The sequence below is a fragment of the Chaetura pelagica genome, unplaced genomic scaffold (genome assembly GCF_000747805.2).
Source record: "Chaetura pelagica isolate M959 unplaced genomic scaffold, ChaPel_1.0 scaffold31, whole genome shotgun sequence".
NCBI lineage: Eukaryota > Metazoa > Chordata > Aves > Apodiformes > Apodidae > Chaetura > Chaetura pelagica.
The window spans coordinates 3,432,410-3,449,457 of record NW_009952481.1 but is presented as its reverse complement, the minus strand read 5'-3'; the positions used below and the strand labels follow the sequence as shown (position 1 = coordinate 3,449,457).

The window sequence follows — 17,048 nt, the reverse complement described above, 5'->3', positions numbered from 1 at the left end:
GCCGGCCCCCCGGGGGGGGCAACACGAGCCGTGGAAAAGGGGGATGAGGGGAGGAAAATGGCGGCTGGGATCCGCCTACCTGGTGATCCTAGCTCGTCCTTGCCTGGCGTTCTCCTCCCTCCGCGCTCGTACCGGTGCTTCGGTGCCTGCTCACGCTCTGCCGGCCTCTCCCTATGGGCCTCTGCCAGCCCCCGTTTCTTCTTTCTCCAGTTTCCGCCCCCACCTTCCTCCATATTGTCACTTCATCCTGATGCGGACCCTGGGGTCATCCTCTGATGGTGCCCGCACCTCCCCCCCACCGCCCATCAGCCTTTTCTTGTTTGGCTTCCCCACCTCTTATCATAGCTGTGCTTGGTTATGCATTGTGCTATTCTAGCTGCCCTCATCCTGCAGCATGGCTTCTGTCTGCTGGCCCCATAACCCTTTTAATTTTCGGTGTTAAAGCTTCCCTTGTGCTCTATCCAATTGCGACACAATTTAGCCTGCTTCAGAACTGCATTAATCGTTTAGCATTATTCAGACTCCTTTTTTTCCTTTGCACATGGTTTACTTTGTTGCCAATTTTAAACATAGCTATTCCTTTTCCTTTCCTGATGTGTGCTGCTTTAATCTTCTCCTAGCGATTTCTAGCTGTGGTTTATTCTCACAGGAGTTCTCTGGGGTACTTATTTTTATTTTGAAACTCTTTATTTGTTGCAAGAAGTGCAACTATTGTATCTAACCACATGCTTGCATACTAGAGAGATGTAGAAACACATCTGGCAGAATGCATTCAAGGAAAGTTGAATGTCCACTTGTCTGACAATGCACATAATGACTGATGGGGCCATAACAGTTAAAATTTGTGAATGTCACACTAAGAATTCAGCTGGAGGAGAGTATTGTATTTTTTACATTATGATTTCTGTCATATGTGAAACTGGTGAAAAGGTTCCTGGTAAACAGAAACGCTGCATTTAATGCAGTTGCAGCAAAAAGAGTAACAGATGTAAAAGGGAGGAGTGTATGAGATTGCACCTACCATGTGTATTGAAGCTTATTAAAAAAGGCAGGCAAGTCTTTAGGAGGGTTTTGAGTAAGATGAGCTTTTCCAAGCAGGTTTGAAGATGTCTTTCCAGCTGTAACAGGACTTGTTCTTTGTTGAGTGTTCTCACATTATTTTTCTCTTCCTAGAATGCCTAAGTCAAAGGAACTTGTGTCTTCAAGCTCATCTGCCAGTGATTCAGATAGTGAAGTTGACAAAAAGGTGAACATTGTATGCAGTTTATTACTACTGTATTAACTCTTCTATTTCAGGCTGTGGTTAAGGAATTAGGTGAGCATTATGTCACAACATGCATGTGATTACCTATGATTTACCAGATACTTAAAACACCCCCTCTCCCACCCCCACCCTCCTCAACAACAAGAAAAATCCTACCTCCCATGTTTGGGGTATGGCTGCATAGGATGCTTTTTACCTTGCAGTAAACTTTTTTATTTTCTTAAGTTCCATTTTGCTCTCTTCAGGGTTTTCCATAGGATTTGTCTAACCATAAGCTGCCTGGAATTTGTCTGCTTTGTGGCAATTGAGAGAGGTCTCCTGTATAAGCTGCCCCTGGTGGCAAGAATTTGGACTAATTTTGATGACAAATTACCCCACATACCCCCTCTCCTCCCATTTTGATATCTTCATTACTTGTCTAAAGGAGAATCCTCCATTTGCCCTATTCTACATGTGCCACTTCCTTATCTTGTTTGCATGTTCTTTATTTCTTACAGATTCTTACATTTATTCTAATACCATATGCTAGTTTCTCACTTAGAATCTGAACCAACCTAAATATCTTTGAATTGATTAATTTTAATGCATATTTTAAGTGTGTAAGTTGAGCGTTCTCCTTTATTTTTAATAGTTATTTAAGTCATAAGTTTGTATGGATGTACTAGTTGTTGTAAACGAGACCAGAAAAAACCCTAGTGAATTTATCTCTCTTAAGTAACACGGGCATCAGATCTTTTAGTGTAGTATTTGAAGAGACTCAGTCTGTTCTGCTGAATTGCTTCACACCTGACTTGGTTGCACTTTGTATGTTAGGCATTCTGTCAAATTTGAGTATAAGAGAAAGTGGTGAGGTGATTTTTTGGGTAGGGAAATGTATTGCTGAAAAGATGTAGTCTTAACAGTCAGCTTTAGTGGGCAGTAAAGTGCTTTTTTTTTTCTGTTATAACCTTCCACGTCTTTTGGAACTGTTTGTCTTTAAAACACATTCTCCAGAGTATGGTTCTAGTAGGTAAGACTTAATATTTTGTATCTGTGTATTACTCTTTTTTGAGGTGGTAATGGTTACTGTTATAACCATTAGTAAAAATAGTAACTCCATAGCATCTGCAAATAATCTGATTTAGACCTGGTATCCTCTGAATGTTTTGAAAATGTTTAATTTATCATGCTATGGGCAGTGATTTGAAGCTGATTTATAAAACCAAAATCTGCTCTGGTGGATGTGATTCTCAGATTGTTTCTTCACTATCTCTTGTATTTCTTTTTTTCTTTTTTTAGAAGAGTTGTAAGCTGTCCTGCGTTTTTTGTTCCACTCGGTGGAAAGGAAGGTGCAAATTCCATCAGACTTGAAATTTTTTTGTTAAAACTATTTTACCAGCAGTGTTACTGTATAGAAAGAGTAGTGTCTTTGACATTTATTTTAATTTAATTCACTTCTCTCTAAGGCCAAGGTATTATGGTAAACTTCACTGGAAACATTAGGCTTATTTGATTATTTATTTATTTTTCATTCCAGTCTAAATGTTTTGTATTTGGTTCCTGCCTTCACAGAGGAAGGTGACAATGTACCCTGCATGGTAGTAATTTGTGATCTCTAATGTAAACTATTTTGTAACTTCCAGAATGAGTTGTGGATGATGCTTTTTAATTTTTTTTTATTCTGGCTCCAAGGCAAAGCGGAAAAAGCAAGCAGCTCCAGAAAAGCCTGTAAAGAAACAGAAGACTGGTGAAAGTTCAAAAGGTGCAGCTTCTTCTAAGCAAAGCAGTAACAGAGACGAGAATATGTTTCAGGTAAACTGGTGACTCTTAGAGCCTGGTGAAGCTAACATATTACATTATATTCAGTATAAATTTTATTAAGGGTGCTGAATATCTTGAGAGTGTAGTGCTCTCCTGACACCTGGCCGAAGGGAATTGCGATGCTGCCATGCAGATGTGATGCTCAGAAAAAGTGTTGTCAGGCTTCAGCAAGGTAAAATAATCTGAGCTGTAGCAGTTGATCTAACCCTCATATCTTTGCACATGGAAGATCTCTCGTTAGTAGTTTTGTCCATAAGTACAGCACTTACTACTGGTGTACTGTAAATATTAGGTCAGGATAGTCTCTACATGGAAATGTTTTTTGATCAGTGCTCTTGAAAGGAAGGTTCTTGGAAACCAAAGTATAGACTCTTCATTCCTGTTTAAGTAGGTCAAGGGCAGCTTGGCTCCTGTATTATGAGATAGTATCTTTGAATAAGTTTTACTTGTTACTTTGTTTTATGATGCAGGTTTTTCTCAGTGAACATCCAAGAAGATTGTAATTTTTGACATTGTCCTTCTTTTTAAGGTGGAGTGAATGTACATTTTTCAGTAGCAAGCATTTGTGAATTTAGGGTATTGCAGTTCCTGGGGTTAGCTGAGGCAGTAGTAATGTGTGCTGGAAGTTGTGTAAGGGTATTCATAACTTATAATTACCTGGTTTAGGGTTGTGGATCAAGATTTTCTGAGTGTCTCTAACTAGGTGGCAGGAAAGGAACTTACATTCTTAGAGATGTTGATTCTTAAGTTTGTGAAAGGGTATGGGAGAGATTCCTGATAAGATGACCATAACACTGAGTAAGGCAAAATAAATGGGTTTTGGGCTGTACCTGAGTAAAGTACTATGGCAAAAAAAGGTCTTTTTTAGAGGGAAGACCTGTTTAACCAATACTGTAATACAGGGCAGTTATTTTTAATGCATCAGTTCTCACTTTCCACTTCATGTATAATTGGGAGCAGGAGCTCCAGTTGAAGGCAATATCTGGGCTTGCACATAAAAAAAAAAATGTAGTCGCAGTCTGCTGGGACATGCATTGAACCACGTAGGAAAAATGAAATATTGTCTTCTATACTGAACAAGGTGAACTGCAGTTAGAACGCAAAAAGCTGTATAAATGCTACGCTATGTTTATAGTAAGTTGAGAAATTCCAGCCTTTGGGAAAGCAGTTAACATTGTTAATGCTCCCCCTCCCTCCCATTCAAAACAAAAAAACCTCAAACCTTGTCAAATAAAAGTGAAAGAATTTGTGTGTTCTGATTTCTTTTAATGTTTTTGCCCTAAGATAACAGAAGTTACTAAAAGCAGACAGTAGAGGACTTCTGTTAGTCTGGTAAGAAAATAATTTTTCTAGGGTTGAGTAGAATACAAAAAAAAATTGAGCATCATATTGACCTAAAACATCAGTGTTAACTGAGTTTCTGTCTGCCTTTTAATGAACAACAAAAATTTTTTTAGATCCTTTATCGTGTTACGTGAAGCACTGTGAGATTTTCATGCTGCATCAGCAAACTGTTTCAGTGAAGAAATAGCACAGTAGGTCTGAGAATACTTCCCTTATCTCCTCTGCCCAGGAAGGCATGCTAGAAGATGCAACTGTGTGTAAATGTTTGGGGTATGGTTTTGTCTGTTGTAGGAATATTAGTAATACTAGAAACTCTCCATTCTGCTTTTCTATGGCAGTAAAATCGTCTCTGATATGCAAGTGACTTTGCAGTGTAACTTACAAATGTGGCTTGAATTGATGGAAATCGGGCTCTAAAACATTTATAGGATAGTCAGAAGTTCTTTGGCATCCGTACTGTGTGTGTGGGAGTGGCAGCAAGGGATGTGAAGCTTTTAAAGGCTTATGGTTCTGTGCCTTCGGGCTGTGTTTTAAGTATATAGCTTTCCTTAATATGGAGCTCACTGTGACAGCTTTATTCAGAAGATTCAGCATTTTCATAATGATCCACATGTTATTATTTTTATTGGAGGCTAATGTTGGTGTAATAGTATTCTGGAAAGTAACTGAAGAATAGTATAAATGTAAGTAGAAGGAAATTAATACTGTGTGAGAGATCAAGACTAGTGTATTTTATTTATTTACATGTCTTTGCCTTTTTAGGTTTTATAGGCAGTCTAGCATACTTCGGAATTTTTTTAAGTATTTGGGTGCAGTTCGGGTATGGAAATATATCTTAGTCCCATTTGTGATGTTACTAGAGGCTCTAAGGACTAACATTAGTCATTTTAATGTGGAAGGGTTTAGTGTTGATACATTAGATTCCTGTCTGTGGCTTCAAGTCAATGTGAGGTCTGCATCATGTTCTTTGGTTAGTTTGACAAGCCATGTCTTCTAGGTATACCTGATTTGAATAAGATTTGTTAATGCTACCTGGATACAGTATTAGTGACTCTGCAGAGAGGAACTGCTTTGCATGATCAGGCGTTTCATTTGTTACTTCCAAAGTTGTGTGTTGTCCTGACTCCTCACGCATCCTTTTTTTTTTTTTTTTCCTTTTAAAGTAATTTTTTTTTGACTTGAGAAATAAGTTCTTCAGTTTCCTAGTGTACTGTCTTTATACATCATAGCCTACTAAAAGTAGGTAATTATAGTGCTCTGGAAAGGTGGTTGATCTAGCACATTACTTCTGAAACTTAGGTGGTCACTGATGCATTTCACAATCAATTTGCTGTGTTGCAGATCTCCCTGTTTACAGAACTCTTTGTTGTCCTCCTCCTAAAGCTATACATATAGTTATCAGCTTAGAAAGAAGGATTTTTTTTGCTACTTCAAATTATGTATTCAATTTAATCAAGACAAACTAGAAATGTGAGGAAAAATAGTGAAGAAGGTGGTTGCTGAAGCTCATACAGGAAGTCAGTTGCATGGAAGGAACTGAGACACAGTTCAGTGCATTTTACTGTAAGAAGCACAAACCTGGAAAGAATGCTTTTACTGTCTTGTGATTTATGAAATTCAATAGAATAGTATAATCTAAGGAGCTGTAATGCTGAATAAAAAACCTATGAACTTATCTGTGAAGGTTGAACTGCAGCACCTATTCTGTCTAAAGTCAGTGCAATGCTTGGAACACTGTTTGTGTTAGAGAGAGGTACAAAGATGTCCTAGATAAGTGGAATTACTCTAGCACTCTAAGATGCTGCTTTAGAAAAGAGTTGTTCAGAAATGAATCTGTGTCAAAACTGCAGGAACTGAATATCAAATATCAATTTACTTAAATAGTTAAACCCAAATTTTTGTTGAGGGTTTTAACTGTAGATGTTAATTGAAAATATATGTTAGAAGCCTCTTTAAAGATTCTAGCAGTGGCAACTATTTTGTGTACAGTTCAACTAAATATTTAAAATTTAATGCCAGCATTCAGCCGAAATCTAGACAGTGATGTAAAGCTTTATTTCAGCTTTTTCTTACTGAACTGTTTCCATATAAGGTAGACTTACTGATGGAGTAAATGTGAACTTCACATTATTCCTCCTTGCCATACTGTAGATTTATATCTATAGTTTTATTCTTAAAATTAAAAATTGAAACCGTTTTACTGTATTTGAAGCTGTAATATGCTATATTTTATCAGATTTTGTTTTCGACAGCAAATCTGTAATTACTTGCCTCATTACGTGGCACTAAAAGTCTTCGATAGCACTGGAAAAAAAAGGTGTTGCACAGTACTATACTTGAGGCTGTTCTTAGAGGTGACCTTAAAAGTCACTGAAGTGTGAAGGGGTAAAACCAAGAAATGTTGTTCATGTAGAGTATTTAGGATATCCTTTGCCAGCAGTGGTAATGGATTTGGGCATAGTACCAAGCTTGGTCTGAAGAACTAAACTACTATACCTTGTTGAATATTAAAATTTGCAGTATAATCAAAAATAGTGTCTTAGAAACCATAATGTCTAGTTGATTTTGAAGGATGTTCTGAAGTAGGAAAACAACGGCTTCAGGCTAATGGTATCTAAAGATGTCCTAATTGTTTTAAAATCATTCTTAGAGTTAATTTAGCATGGTTTGCATAAGAAGAAAAGCAACTTTAAGAAAATATAAAGCATTCTTGTTTATATTTTTTCATTATTTAAACATCTGGGGTTTATATTAGTTGGAGAGTTAGTTGTTCATGCTTTCTGTTTAGCGCTAGTAGGATGTCTTTGGGCCCTAGTTATATAACGATGCATAAACTAAGGAATTTGAAAACTAAAGTTAATGTTTTCAAATGGTTTACTTTGTAATGTCGTCTTTCTTCATAAGGTGTATCCAGAAGGTGCACATAGAATTCTAAGAATGTCCTACATGAATTGTATTTTAATGTTTTAATTATCTAATGTCTGATTCTGAAATTCACATTATACATTTAATTTATGTAAACAGTTTTTCACAAGTTGAGAAAGATCTTTAATAAGCCTAAATATGTGGTATAATACATAGTTGTCAGTGTGCTTCTCTCCCTCAAGAAAGCATCCTTGTAATTCAGATAAGCCACTGGAGTGCAGAAATGAGCTAATTATTGGAACACCTGGTGCAGTGAGATTGACCACAGTTCCACTGAAGTGCCATGAGGACTTGGAAGCAGGCATGGGAGAGTTGGTTGTTTACCTTTCATTTCCACCTGTATTTACTGTGTTTAAAAGAGGAGGAAAAAATACTCTAAACAAAAGCCCCTCTAGCAGTTGTGGTTTTCTCATGTGAATGTATTAGATGGTTTCTGTACATATGGAATGGACTAAAACTTAGATTTTGGCAGTAGAGCTTTCTCCTTTCCCTGTTTATTTAGAACTGCTGCAAACAAAGATGGTTACAGTACAGGCAAAATTTTGTTTCAGAAAACAGTGTATCTGGCTTTTGTATGAAGTAAGCTTGTTAGGAATATAGATATTTTAATTCCAGGAGAGCTACTTTTGCATTGAGCTGTGGATGTTCAACTCATTTGAAGTCGTTCATCCATTTATATTGTCATTACTTACTAGTCTACTGACTACTGTGGATTAGGCGTTTTTCATCTAGTTGTTTCTCTGGTGTCTAAAATAAGCTGCAGTATGCAATGTCACGTGCCTGAGTCTGATTCTGCTGGGAAAAGTGAATGCTGTAATATGTAAATACCTGAAAGACCCTTATATGTGTTTTGACAGATTGGCAAAATGAGGTATGTCAGTGTTCGTGACTTTAAAGGGAAAGTCTTAATTGATATTAGAGAATATTGGATGGATCAAGAAGGTGAAATGAAGCCTGGCAGAAAAGGTATTGTTCTGCTTCATGTTATTTTCTATTAAAACATTGTCTGCAGTTTTCTGAACAAATTTGTGTATCAATCAGATATTTACACTTGACTACTGCCTTTTAAAAAAATAATTTATATTTTAACAAATTATTAATTTTATCTGTAGATTATAAACAGAAGCAGAGTGGATTTGTTGGCCTGAGTCTGTTTTCCTTAATGGATTCTCCATGATTTGTGGAAAACAGCATCAAATACAAACAGATTTGGTATGGGAGTTAGAAATATAGCCATACTTTTCCTCCATCCCCCATTAATTTAATCAACTTGATTTCTTTCTTTCATTATAGCAGGATTTCTTATTTAAAAATTCACCAAAACTGTTTCATTTAGCTTACTCATTTGTGATAATATTTTAAATTCTTAAAAACAATTATGTCCTTCAGTTTTAATCAAATCTTAGGTTTAAAAACAATAGTAACATTGATGAATTTTTGAGAAAAATTATGCCAAGATTTTAATTGAGGAGAACATATCTCAAGTGCTCAAGTTTTGGTACTGTGCTTCTCATCTGCAGCACAGCATAAACCCATGTACCTTTAATTGCCCTTCTTCTACCTGCTTTTTGTGGCATACTTTGGTTTTTGTAGACATGGTTTAGTGGTTGACTTGGCAATGTTAACAGTTAGACTTGATCATCTTAAAGGTCTTTTCCAACCAAAATTATTCCATGATTCTATGAATGTTTTTGGAATTTTACCACCTGCAGGATGAGGATATGAGAGTAGCTAGTGGTATTTTGCTTGATGTCATGTTGCTTGCCTTAGAAAAGTCTGCTTTTAATCAGTTTTCATGTTATGCCAAGGAAAGAGGTAAGTATGAAACATTCTGCTCTGGAGATTGAAGACATTTAATGCAGAATCAGCACAAGGGTTGTTACATTCTTACAGCATGTCCAGGAGCAGCACAGTGAATAGGCATTGGAAAAGCCTGAGAAGTGTTTTCAGCATTTCTTAAATAACTACCAAGATGAGGTTTGTATGAGTAGGAGTACTGGTATTGTATAGGAAATATTTTTGTTTTAATGTGTTGCTGCTCAAGGTGACCCTATCTTCTAGGAACTTAAAACTGCCGTGTTGTCATGTGGAAGTCATAAGTGTATGCAGTTTGAGGGTAAACTACAATGACATTTGATGAATAGACGAACTGACAAAAAGTACACAACATAGATAAAAATATTTATCAATGTGGCAAAAGAGTCTGAATTTTATTAGGATAAAATTAATAAACGACAGTATGTGAGTTTAATGTTCCATTGATGCTTATCTAGCTATCCTAAAAATGGTGTGAACAGTTAAAATTGTGTAATAAAAAACCTGAAAATAATATCCAGCAGTTTAAATTGATAATTGTTTCAAACAGCAGATCTGAACATCGTGTAGTTTATCTGTTGTGAGGTTCAGGGTCATCTTGGTGGCATTTAGTCCCCTAATAATAGTTAGCATACTTGACCAACTGTTTTCAAAATAAACCTGCTGTCTAAAAACCGGTGGGGAAATGCTTAGAATAGCTCCACGCAGAATGCTCAGTGCTTAAAATTATGGTGGTGCTCTGATAAGACAGTGATAGTAGAAGAAAAAAAAGGTGATGAGTCCCAATTACAGAATTCAAAGTTTCACCTGTTTTCAGGTTCTGCTCTACCTATAGAGAGAAAACAATGAAGGAAGTCTGATCACTGAGGGGGGAGAGTGGGGGTAAATAGTACCTGGCTGGAGAGAGTATGAGAGGTAGGCCTGTGAGTCTGTACTTGAATAGAGTTGGAGTAGGAATTGTAGGGGAAGAAAGAGGAGACTACAAGCACAAAGAAAGCATGTGCCTGTGCTCGAGGATAAGGAAGTACAAATTTAAAACTAAGGAGATGAGTTGTGGGAATCTAAATTATCATTGATTGAATGTCAGTTGAAACTGTAGTGAACTTCAAGTGGAAAAAATAACTTCCATGTTGTTTGTGAGTGCTAGAGAGTGGAATAGTCCTTCCAATATGTTAATTAGAGCATGTTTTCTTTACAGTGCTTTAAGGAACAGGAGGGAAAAAACCATAACCGAGAATTATAGCACTTTAAAAGTGCATAGAAATTCAGTCCACAGAGGTGTGGCTTTTAGGGGTCAACAGGAGTATAAATGATTTTCAACATCTCACTCAAGGCTTTTATGCTGCCTACTATCAATGCCAGACTGCCTGTCTTTAGCCTAACATTTGTGAATGAATTTGTTACACTGTACTAATTTTCTTTGTAATTTAAAATTGTTTAGAGATAAGCCAAAGTTACCTTGAAGGGTTCCAAATATGTACTTGCACTTTGTAACAGAGATAGTTGTAGAAGTAGCTCAACATTTAATAGTTATCATAGAATCATAGAATAGTTATAGTTGGAAGGAACCTTAAAGATCATCTAGGTCCAACCCCCCCGCCCCCCTTCATGGGCAGGGACACCTCCTCCCATGCTCAGGGCTCCATCCAGCTTGGTCTTGAACACTTCTAGCTATGGGGCTTCAGCATCCTCCCTGGGCAATCTGTTCCAGTGTCTCACCCTCACACTAAAGAAGCTTCTCCTAATGTCTAACCTAAATCTCCCCTCTTTCAGTTTTGATCCGTTACCCCTTGTCCTCTCACTACAAGCCCTTGTAAAAAGTCCCTCTCCAGCTTTTCTGTAGCCCCTTTAGGCACTGGAAGGCTGCTATAAGGTCTCCCTGGAGCCTTCTCCAGGCTGAACAGCCCTAGCTCTCAGGCTGTCCTTGTAGGAGAGGTGCTCCAGCCCTTGGATGATTTTCATGGCCCTTCTCTGGACTTCTTCCATGAGCTCCACATCCTTATGTTGGGAGCTCCCGAGCTGGACACAGTACTTCAGGTGTGGTCTCATGAGAGCGGAGTAGAGAGGGGGAATTACCTCCCTTGACCTGCTAGCCACACTTCTTCTGACGCAGCCCAGGACACGGTGGTTTTCTGGGCTGCAAGTGCGCATTGCCAGCTCATGTTGAGATTCCTGTCCACCATCACTCCCATCACTCTGGACTGTTTTTGATTGATTCACCACCCAGCCTGTATTTGTGCTTTGGATTGCCTTGACCACGTGCAGGATTTTGCACTTGGCCTGGTTGAATTCCAAGCAGTTTGCACAAGTTCACTTCTCAAGCCTTTCTGGGTCCACCTGAATGGTATCCCTTCTCTCCATGTCAACCTCATCACTCACCTTGATGTTGTCAACCAGCTTGCTGAGGCTGCACTTGGTTCATCTGCCCATGTTGCCAAAGAAGATGTTAAACAGCACCAGTCCCAGTACCGACCCTTGGGGAACACCACTTGTCACTCGTCTCCATCTGGATATTGAGCCAGTTCCTTATCCAGCGAGTGGTCCATCCATTAGATCTGTACTGCTCCAGTTTTGATACTGGGATGTTGTGCAGAACAGTGTCGAAGGCTTTGCACAGGTCCAGGTAGATGACGTTGGTTGCTGTTCCTTTGTCCATCAGTTCCATGACTGCATTGTAGAAGGTCACCAAATTATTCAGGCATGATTTGCTCTTGGTTGAAGTCATGTTGGCTTGCACCATTCACCCCTTTGTTTTTCACTTGCCTTAGTAGAGCCTTCAGAAGGATCTGCTCCATGATCTTTCCGGGCACAGAGGTGAGACTGATTGGCCTGTAGTTGCCTGGGTCTTCCTCTGCTCCCTTCTTGAAAATGGGAGTTACGTTTCACCTGGGATTACTCCAGACTGCGAAGACTTTTAAAATATGATGGACAGAGGCTTAGCAGCTTCGTTGGCCAGTTCCTTCAGAAGTTGTGGATGAATCCTGTCAGGTTCCATAGACTTGTGCACCTTCATGTCTTTCAGATGGTTGCAAACCTGCTCTTCTCCTACAGTGGGGAGATCTTGCTTTTCTCAGTCCATGCCTTTGCTGTCTCTAACTTGGATAGTACGACCAGAGCCTTTGCCATTGAAGATAGGCAAAGTAGTCATTGATTACCTCAGCCTTCTTTACGTCCTGCATGGACCGGTTTCCAGTTTCCTTCTGAAATGGGCCCACAGTTTCCCTTGTCTTCCTCTTATTGCTGACATAGCTGTAGAAACTTTTCTTGTTCTTAACATCCCTGCCAGGTCCCATTCTATCTGTGCTTTGGCTTTCCTTACCTGATCCCTTGCTTCTCTGACAGCTTGTCTGTTCCTCCCCCCAGGATACCTGTCCCTGCTTCCACTCTCTGTAAACCTTGTTTTTACATTTAACTGTGTCCAGAAGCTCCTTACTCGTCCATACAGACCTCCTGGCACTCCCACCTGCCTTCCTCTTTGTTGGGACACATTGCTTCTATGCATGGAGGAGGTGATCCTTGAATATGGACCAGCTTTCTTGGGCTCCTTTTCTCTCCAGGGCTTTGTCTCACAGTACCCTACCAAGCAGATCCTTGAAGAGACCAAAATCTGCTCTCTTGACGTCAAGGATAGTGAGCTTGCTTTGCTGCTTCCTCGCTGCCCTACTGACCCTGAAATCAACCCTGTCAAGGTCGCTGCAGCCTAGTCTCCCATTAAATCTTACATCACCAACCAGCCTGACTCTAGCTCTGTTGGTGAGAATAAGGTCCAGCAAAGCACCTTTTCTTGTTGGTTCCTCTACCATTTGGAAGTGGAAGTTGTCATCAATGCACTGCAGGAACTTCCTGGATTGCTGGGGTTTTGTTGTGTTATCCCTCCAAGGAATATCTGGGTCATTTAAATGCCCCAGGAGGACCAGGGCCTGTGAATGAGAAGCTGCTTCTTTCTGCCTGTAGAGGGCCTCATCCTCTTGGCGGTCCTGGTCTGGTAGCCTGTAGCAGACCCCCACTACGACATCTCCTACCCCTGTCTTCCCTTTAACCCCGACCCATAAGTTTTCAGTTGAGTCCTCTTATATCCCCTGGCAGAGCTCCACAGACTCCAGCTAGTCACTGATACAGAGGGCAACAACCCCTCCTCTTCTGCCCTGTCTGTCTTGCGTAAAGAGCTTATACCCAACCATCCCCACACTCCAGTTGGAGGAGCCATCCCCCCATGTCTCCGTGATACCGATAACATAGCTCTGCAGGCATGTACACATCTGCAGATTCCTCCTGCTTATTGCCTGTGGTCCTTGTGTTCACATAGAAGCATTTAAGATGGGCCCCCTTTGAAGCAATCATGCTGACAGGGGTAACAATTTGCTGGTCAGATGCTTTCCTGTTGGCCTGCAGGCCCAGGGAAGGTTGAGGTCCTGATGAAATTTATGATTATAGACTGTTTATGCAACCAGCCTTGATAGTAATGATGCAAGATCCTGCACTGCAATTTTTTTTATCTTAAGTGTTTATTTTTAATGCATTTCAGGTATTTCTTTAAATCCAGAACAATGGAACCAGCTGAAGGAACAGATTTCTGATATTGATGATGCAGTAAGAAAACTGTAAAGACAGCCATACAGAAACTTTTATCATTTTAGTTGTTTTAAGCGGTCTTTTTACATTGGCTTTTGTTTTCTAAAATATTGTTTTCCAAGCTATTGTATATTTGGATTGCAAAACGATTTGTAAGATGAATACTTTTTTTATGTGCATTAAAAGTGTATTCTGAGTGAGGCTATTTGTGTATACTTTACTAAAAGAAAATGTGTTGCTTTCACCTCATGGTGTAAAATAAACAATTCAAGTACTATGTAAAGCATACTTGTTCATGGGCTTTTGATTGAAGTTGTTTTCTGATAAGGCCACCTACTAGCTTTAATCTTTGTTACAGTTTCAGTTTAGTTAATATGAATTTGTTTTCTGAGGAGATTTCTTAAAATGTCTCCATTCTCAATTTAATTTTTTTCTTTTGTTTCATACTCTTTGGTATTGCCCTGACAGCTTTCTGCTTTAAGACTTGGTACAAATGGTGGATACTTGGTAAAACACATTTTTGTAGATAATTTTAAAGACTGTATTTGCTAATTTACTCTTATTTATTCAGATGTAAACAGTCCTGAGTATATAGACACTTTTGCATTACTTGCATGAAGTGTTATGCTAAACAGTAACACTTGAACACAAGCCACATGCTGTTTCTTCCCATTTTTTTCTGTAGCTTGCTCTACTTAAGAAATACTGCTAGCCTTTTTTCTTAATCCTAGGTTTTAAAATGTGATGCATAAACTTTTACCATAATAGACATATACCTCAGAGTAAGATAGTATTTAAAAGCTCCAAATGTGATTGTTAGGTACCCTTTGCAACCTTTGCATTAAATTAATTCTTGAACACATACTACAAGTTACTTTATAGAGAAGAACAGTTAACCTGTCTTTGTATGGCTTTTGTTTGATTGAGAGTATTGTGTAAATTGTGCTTAAACTAGGCTGTAACACAAGTTAAACAGTCAAGCAGGGTTAAAATGGCTTCAGCCCAAATTTCTGGCTGTTGTGGTTCTGTGCTGTCCACACAGCCTGCCCAAACCACCTAACCTGCCTTGCTGTGCATGGCTCGCATGCACACAGTTGTTTTCTTTTGTGCAGAACATACTTGGCACTTATAGTGGAGTGCTGGCACTTGGTGGCTCATGACTTCCCTTATCAACGATTGTACTATTCTGGTAAGAGAGATTTTTATCATGTGTAAGGCATATGAAGCTAGAGGCTGCCCCAGTTTCCAGGCTTTGTGGTAGGCGTCACAAAGAATGCAAAGAAGAAGGGAGAACATAATGTTTGAGTAGAACTTGGAGGAGAAAGGAGCACACGGGTACAGAAAATGCTGAAAGATCAAGGTTGGCTGACACAGTTAGCTGGCCAGCTGATCAGTTAATTGAAGGAAGGTGAAACAACCTAATGAAAATAGACATTTCAGGACTACGTAGTGAACATGCAGCTTAATTGGTTTGGCTGCAAGTTTCCCATTTGGTGTCAAACAATGTATTTTTTTGAATTTTATATAGATAAACAGGATTTACTATGTGTTTAATTTTGGAATATCTTTATATAATTATTTATATTGCAGACATGCATGGAAGTGCCATACACAGACTGTCCCTGTGCTGCAAAGTTTATAATTCAATACAAAAGTGTGTTTAAGGATGAGGAAAGGTGACTTAATCAAATTAAATAGATACTATTTCATTTAAATCTTGTATCAGATACCTCCACCTGCTTCTTAACTTACCCATTGTTCATATATTACAAATAAAGTTAAGATCTCATTTTGTATAGCTCAGGAAATTTGGGTTTTTAAGAATCGCTTGAGAGTGGATAAAAAAGTGAAGAGATGTTTTGTGGGAGCAGATGCATTTTTGTGCACAGCATTCTTTTTTGAGTGATTTAAAGGTGTGTAGAGATATTTGGACCAAATAAAATAAATATAAAATGCCTGCTAAAATTTCAAAGATGAGTGAATGAAATAAATTGCTTCAGATCACTGTTGACAGGTGCTAGGTGTTTTTTATTTGCAGCAGGTGTATAGGATATTTTTCCATCACATCTGAAATTTTGCAGCCAGTTTTTACATCACCCATCTTACCTCAAAACTTCCATGTGGTTGCTTTAAAATTAATAATTATATTAGAGGGAACATTTTTCTCACTTAGATAACTGTCATAGTAGGTCACTGGGTGGCAGTTGTGTATCAGAGTACAATGTAATTCTGTTCAAGAAAGTGGGGATTTAATTCATTTGGGAGGAGTAAGAGAAAAAGGTTTAATATAGTAATTAGTTCTTTTGTGGAAAATGATACTAGAGATGTCCAAATAAATTAGTATTTGTTACCCAAGAACTATGGTTCCTATTGTAGATAACCCTTTTGCTGAAATTCTGGTGGTACTTACTGGAGCTGTTCATTCAATTTTTCTTATTAAAACTTGGGGCAGTTTATATCACTTGGAAAATTACTTTTAAACAGACATAACCCATCTGCCTCTAAGGATAAAATATTTTATGTTTTACCTTTTTCTTACATAAAAAGGTAATTAAAGAAACCAGTCAGTTTTACAAATGAACTCAAAATAGGATGAATTGAATTGTGAGGGAATTAATTGCACCTCAGATGACTGTACTTGTTACTTGAAAAAAAATAATTGACACATTTAATATTACTTTGAAATAAATAGTTGGTAGTGATTTGTCATGTGATTGTTTATGGATATAGTCTTATTTCAGAAGAAAATTCAAACTTTTTGAATTAAGATTATTTTCTTGCAGACAAAGTGATAGGGTACATGTAGAAGTGTCTAGGGAAGAAAGCTATGTGTGTTTGAAAAGGCTGTGTAATATGAGATGAAGACACTGCTCCGTTTCCCATTGAAGTAGCAAAAGAAAGAAAAATGTATTTGATTCTTGATGTTTATGTGGGGCATATTAGCAATATGTTTTAAAAATTAAACCTACTGTGGAGCTTAGGAGAAAAAATACAGCACAGTTAAGAGTTGCCAAAGTACCGTACGTGTGATAAACTGTCATGTTATGATGTTGCTCTTACGTAGAAATATTCATATTGAAATTAAACCAATGCAGTACTAAGTTAGATATTTCTGTTAAAGGAAATACCCCACTTACATACTTATGTGATTTGTTAGCAAAAAAAAATCAACTACTGTAATTCTGGTAACTCAAATGTCATATTGTTAACCATGTGGAATGTTTGTTGTTTTGTTCTGGTGGTATATCCTGCAGAGAAGCCACTGGAAATAAGAGCTCTTCAACTGTAATTACCTTGATGTTCAATAAAAAAGTTAAATGGCATATGT

The 17,048-nt window shown here is 38.2% G+C and overlaps 2 protein-coding genes across 2 annotated transcripts in view; one reads left to right on the top strand and one right to left on the bottom strand.

Moving 5' to 3' along the window:
• Positions 1–233, bottom strand: part of ZFR (zinc finger RNA binding protein) — a 55,601-nt gene extending 55,368 nt beyond the window's left edge. The window contains 1 exon segment of the mRNA XM_010008770.1: positions 133–233. Coding sequence (XP_010007072.1) covers positions 133–233 — 101 coding nt within the window.
• Positions 234–1,174: 941 nt separating this feature from the next.
• SUB1 (SUB1 homolog (S. cerevisiae)) lies at positions 1,175–14,006 on the top strand. Its single transcript, XM_010008739.1, has 4 exons — positions 1,175–1,246; positions 2,936–3,055; positions 8,191–8,299; positions 13,674–14,006. The coding sequence occupies exons 1-4, from the start codon at positions 1,175–1,177 to the stop codon at positions 13,751–13,753; spliced, it is 381 nt and encodes a 126-aa protein (XP_010007041.1). The 3' UTR covers positions 13,754–14,006.
• Positions 14,007–17,048: the final 3,042 nt, after the last annotated feature.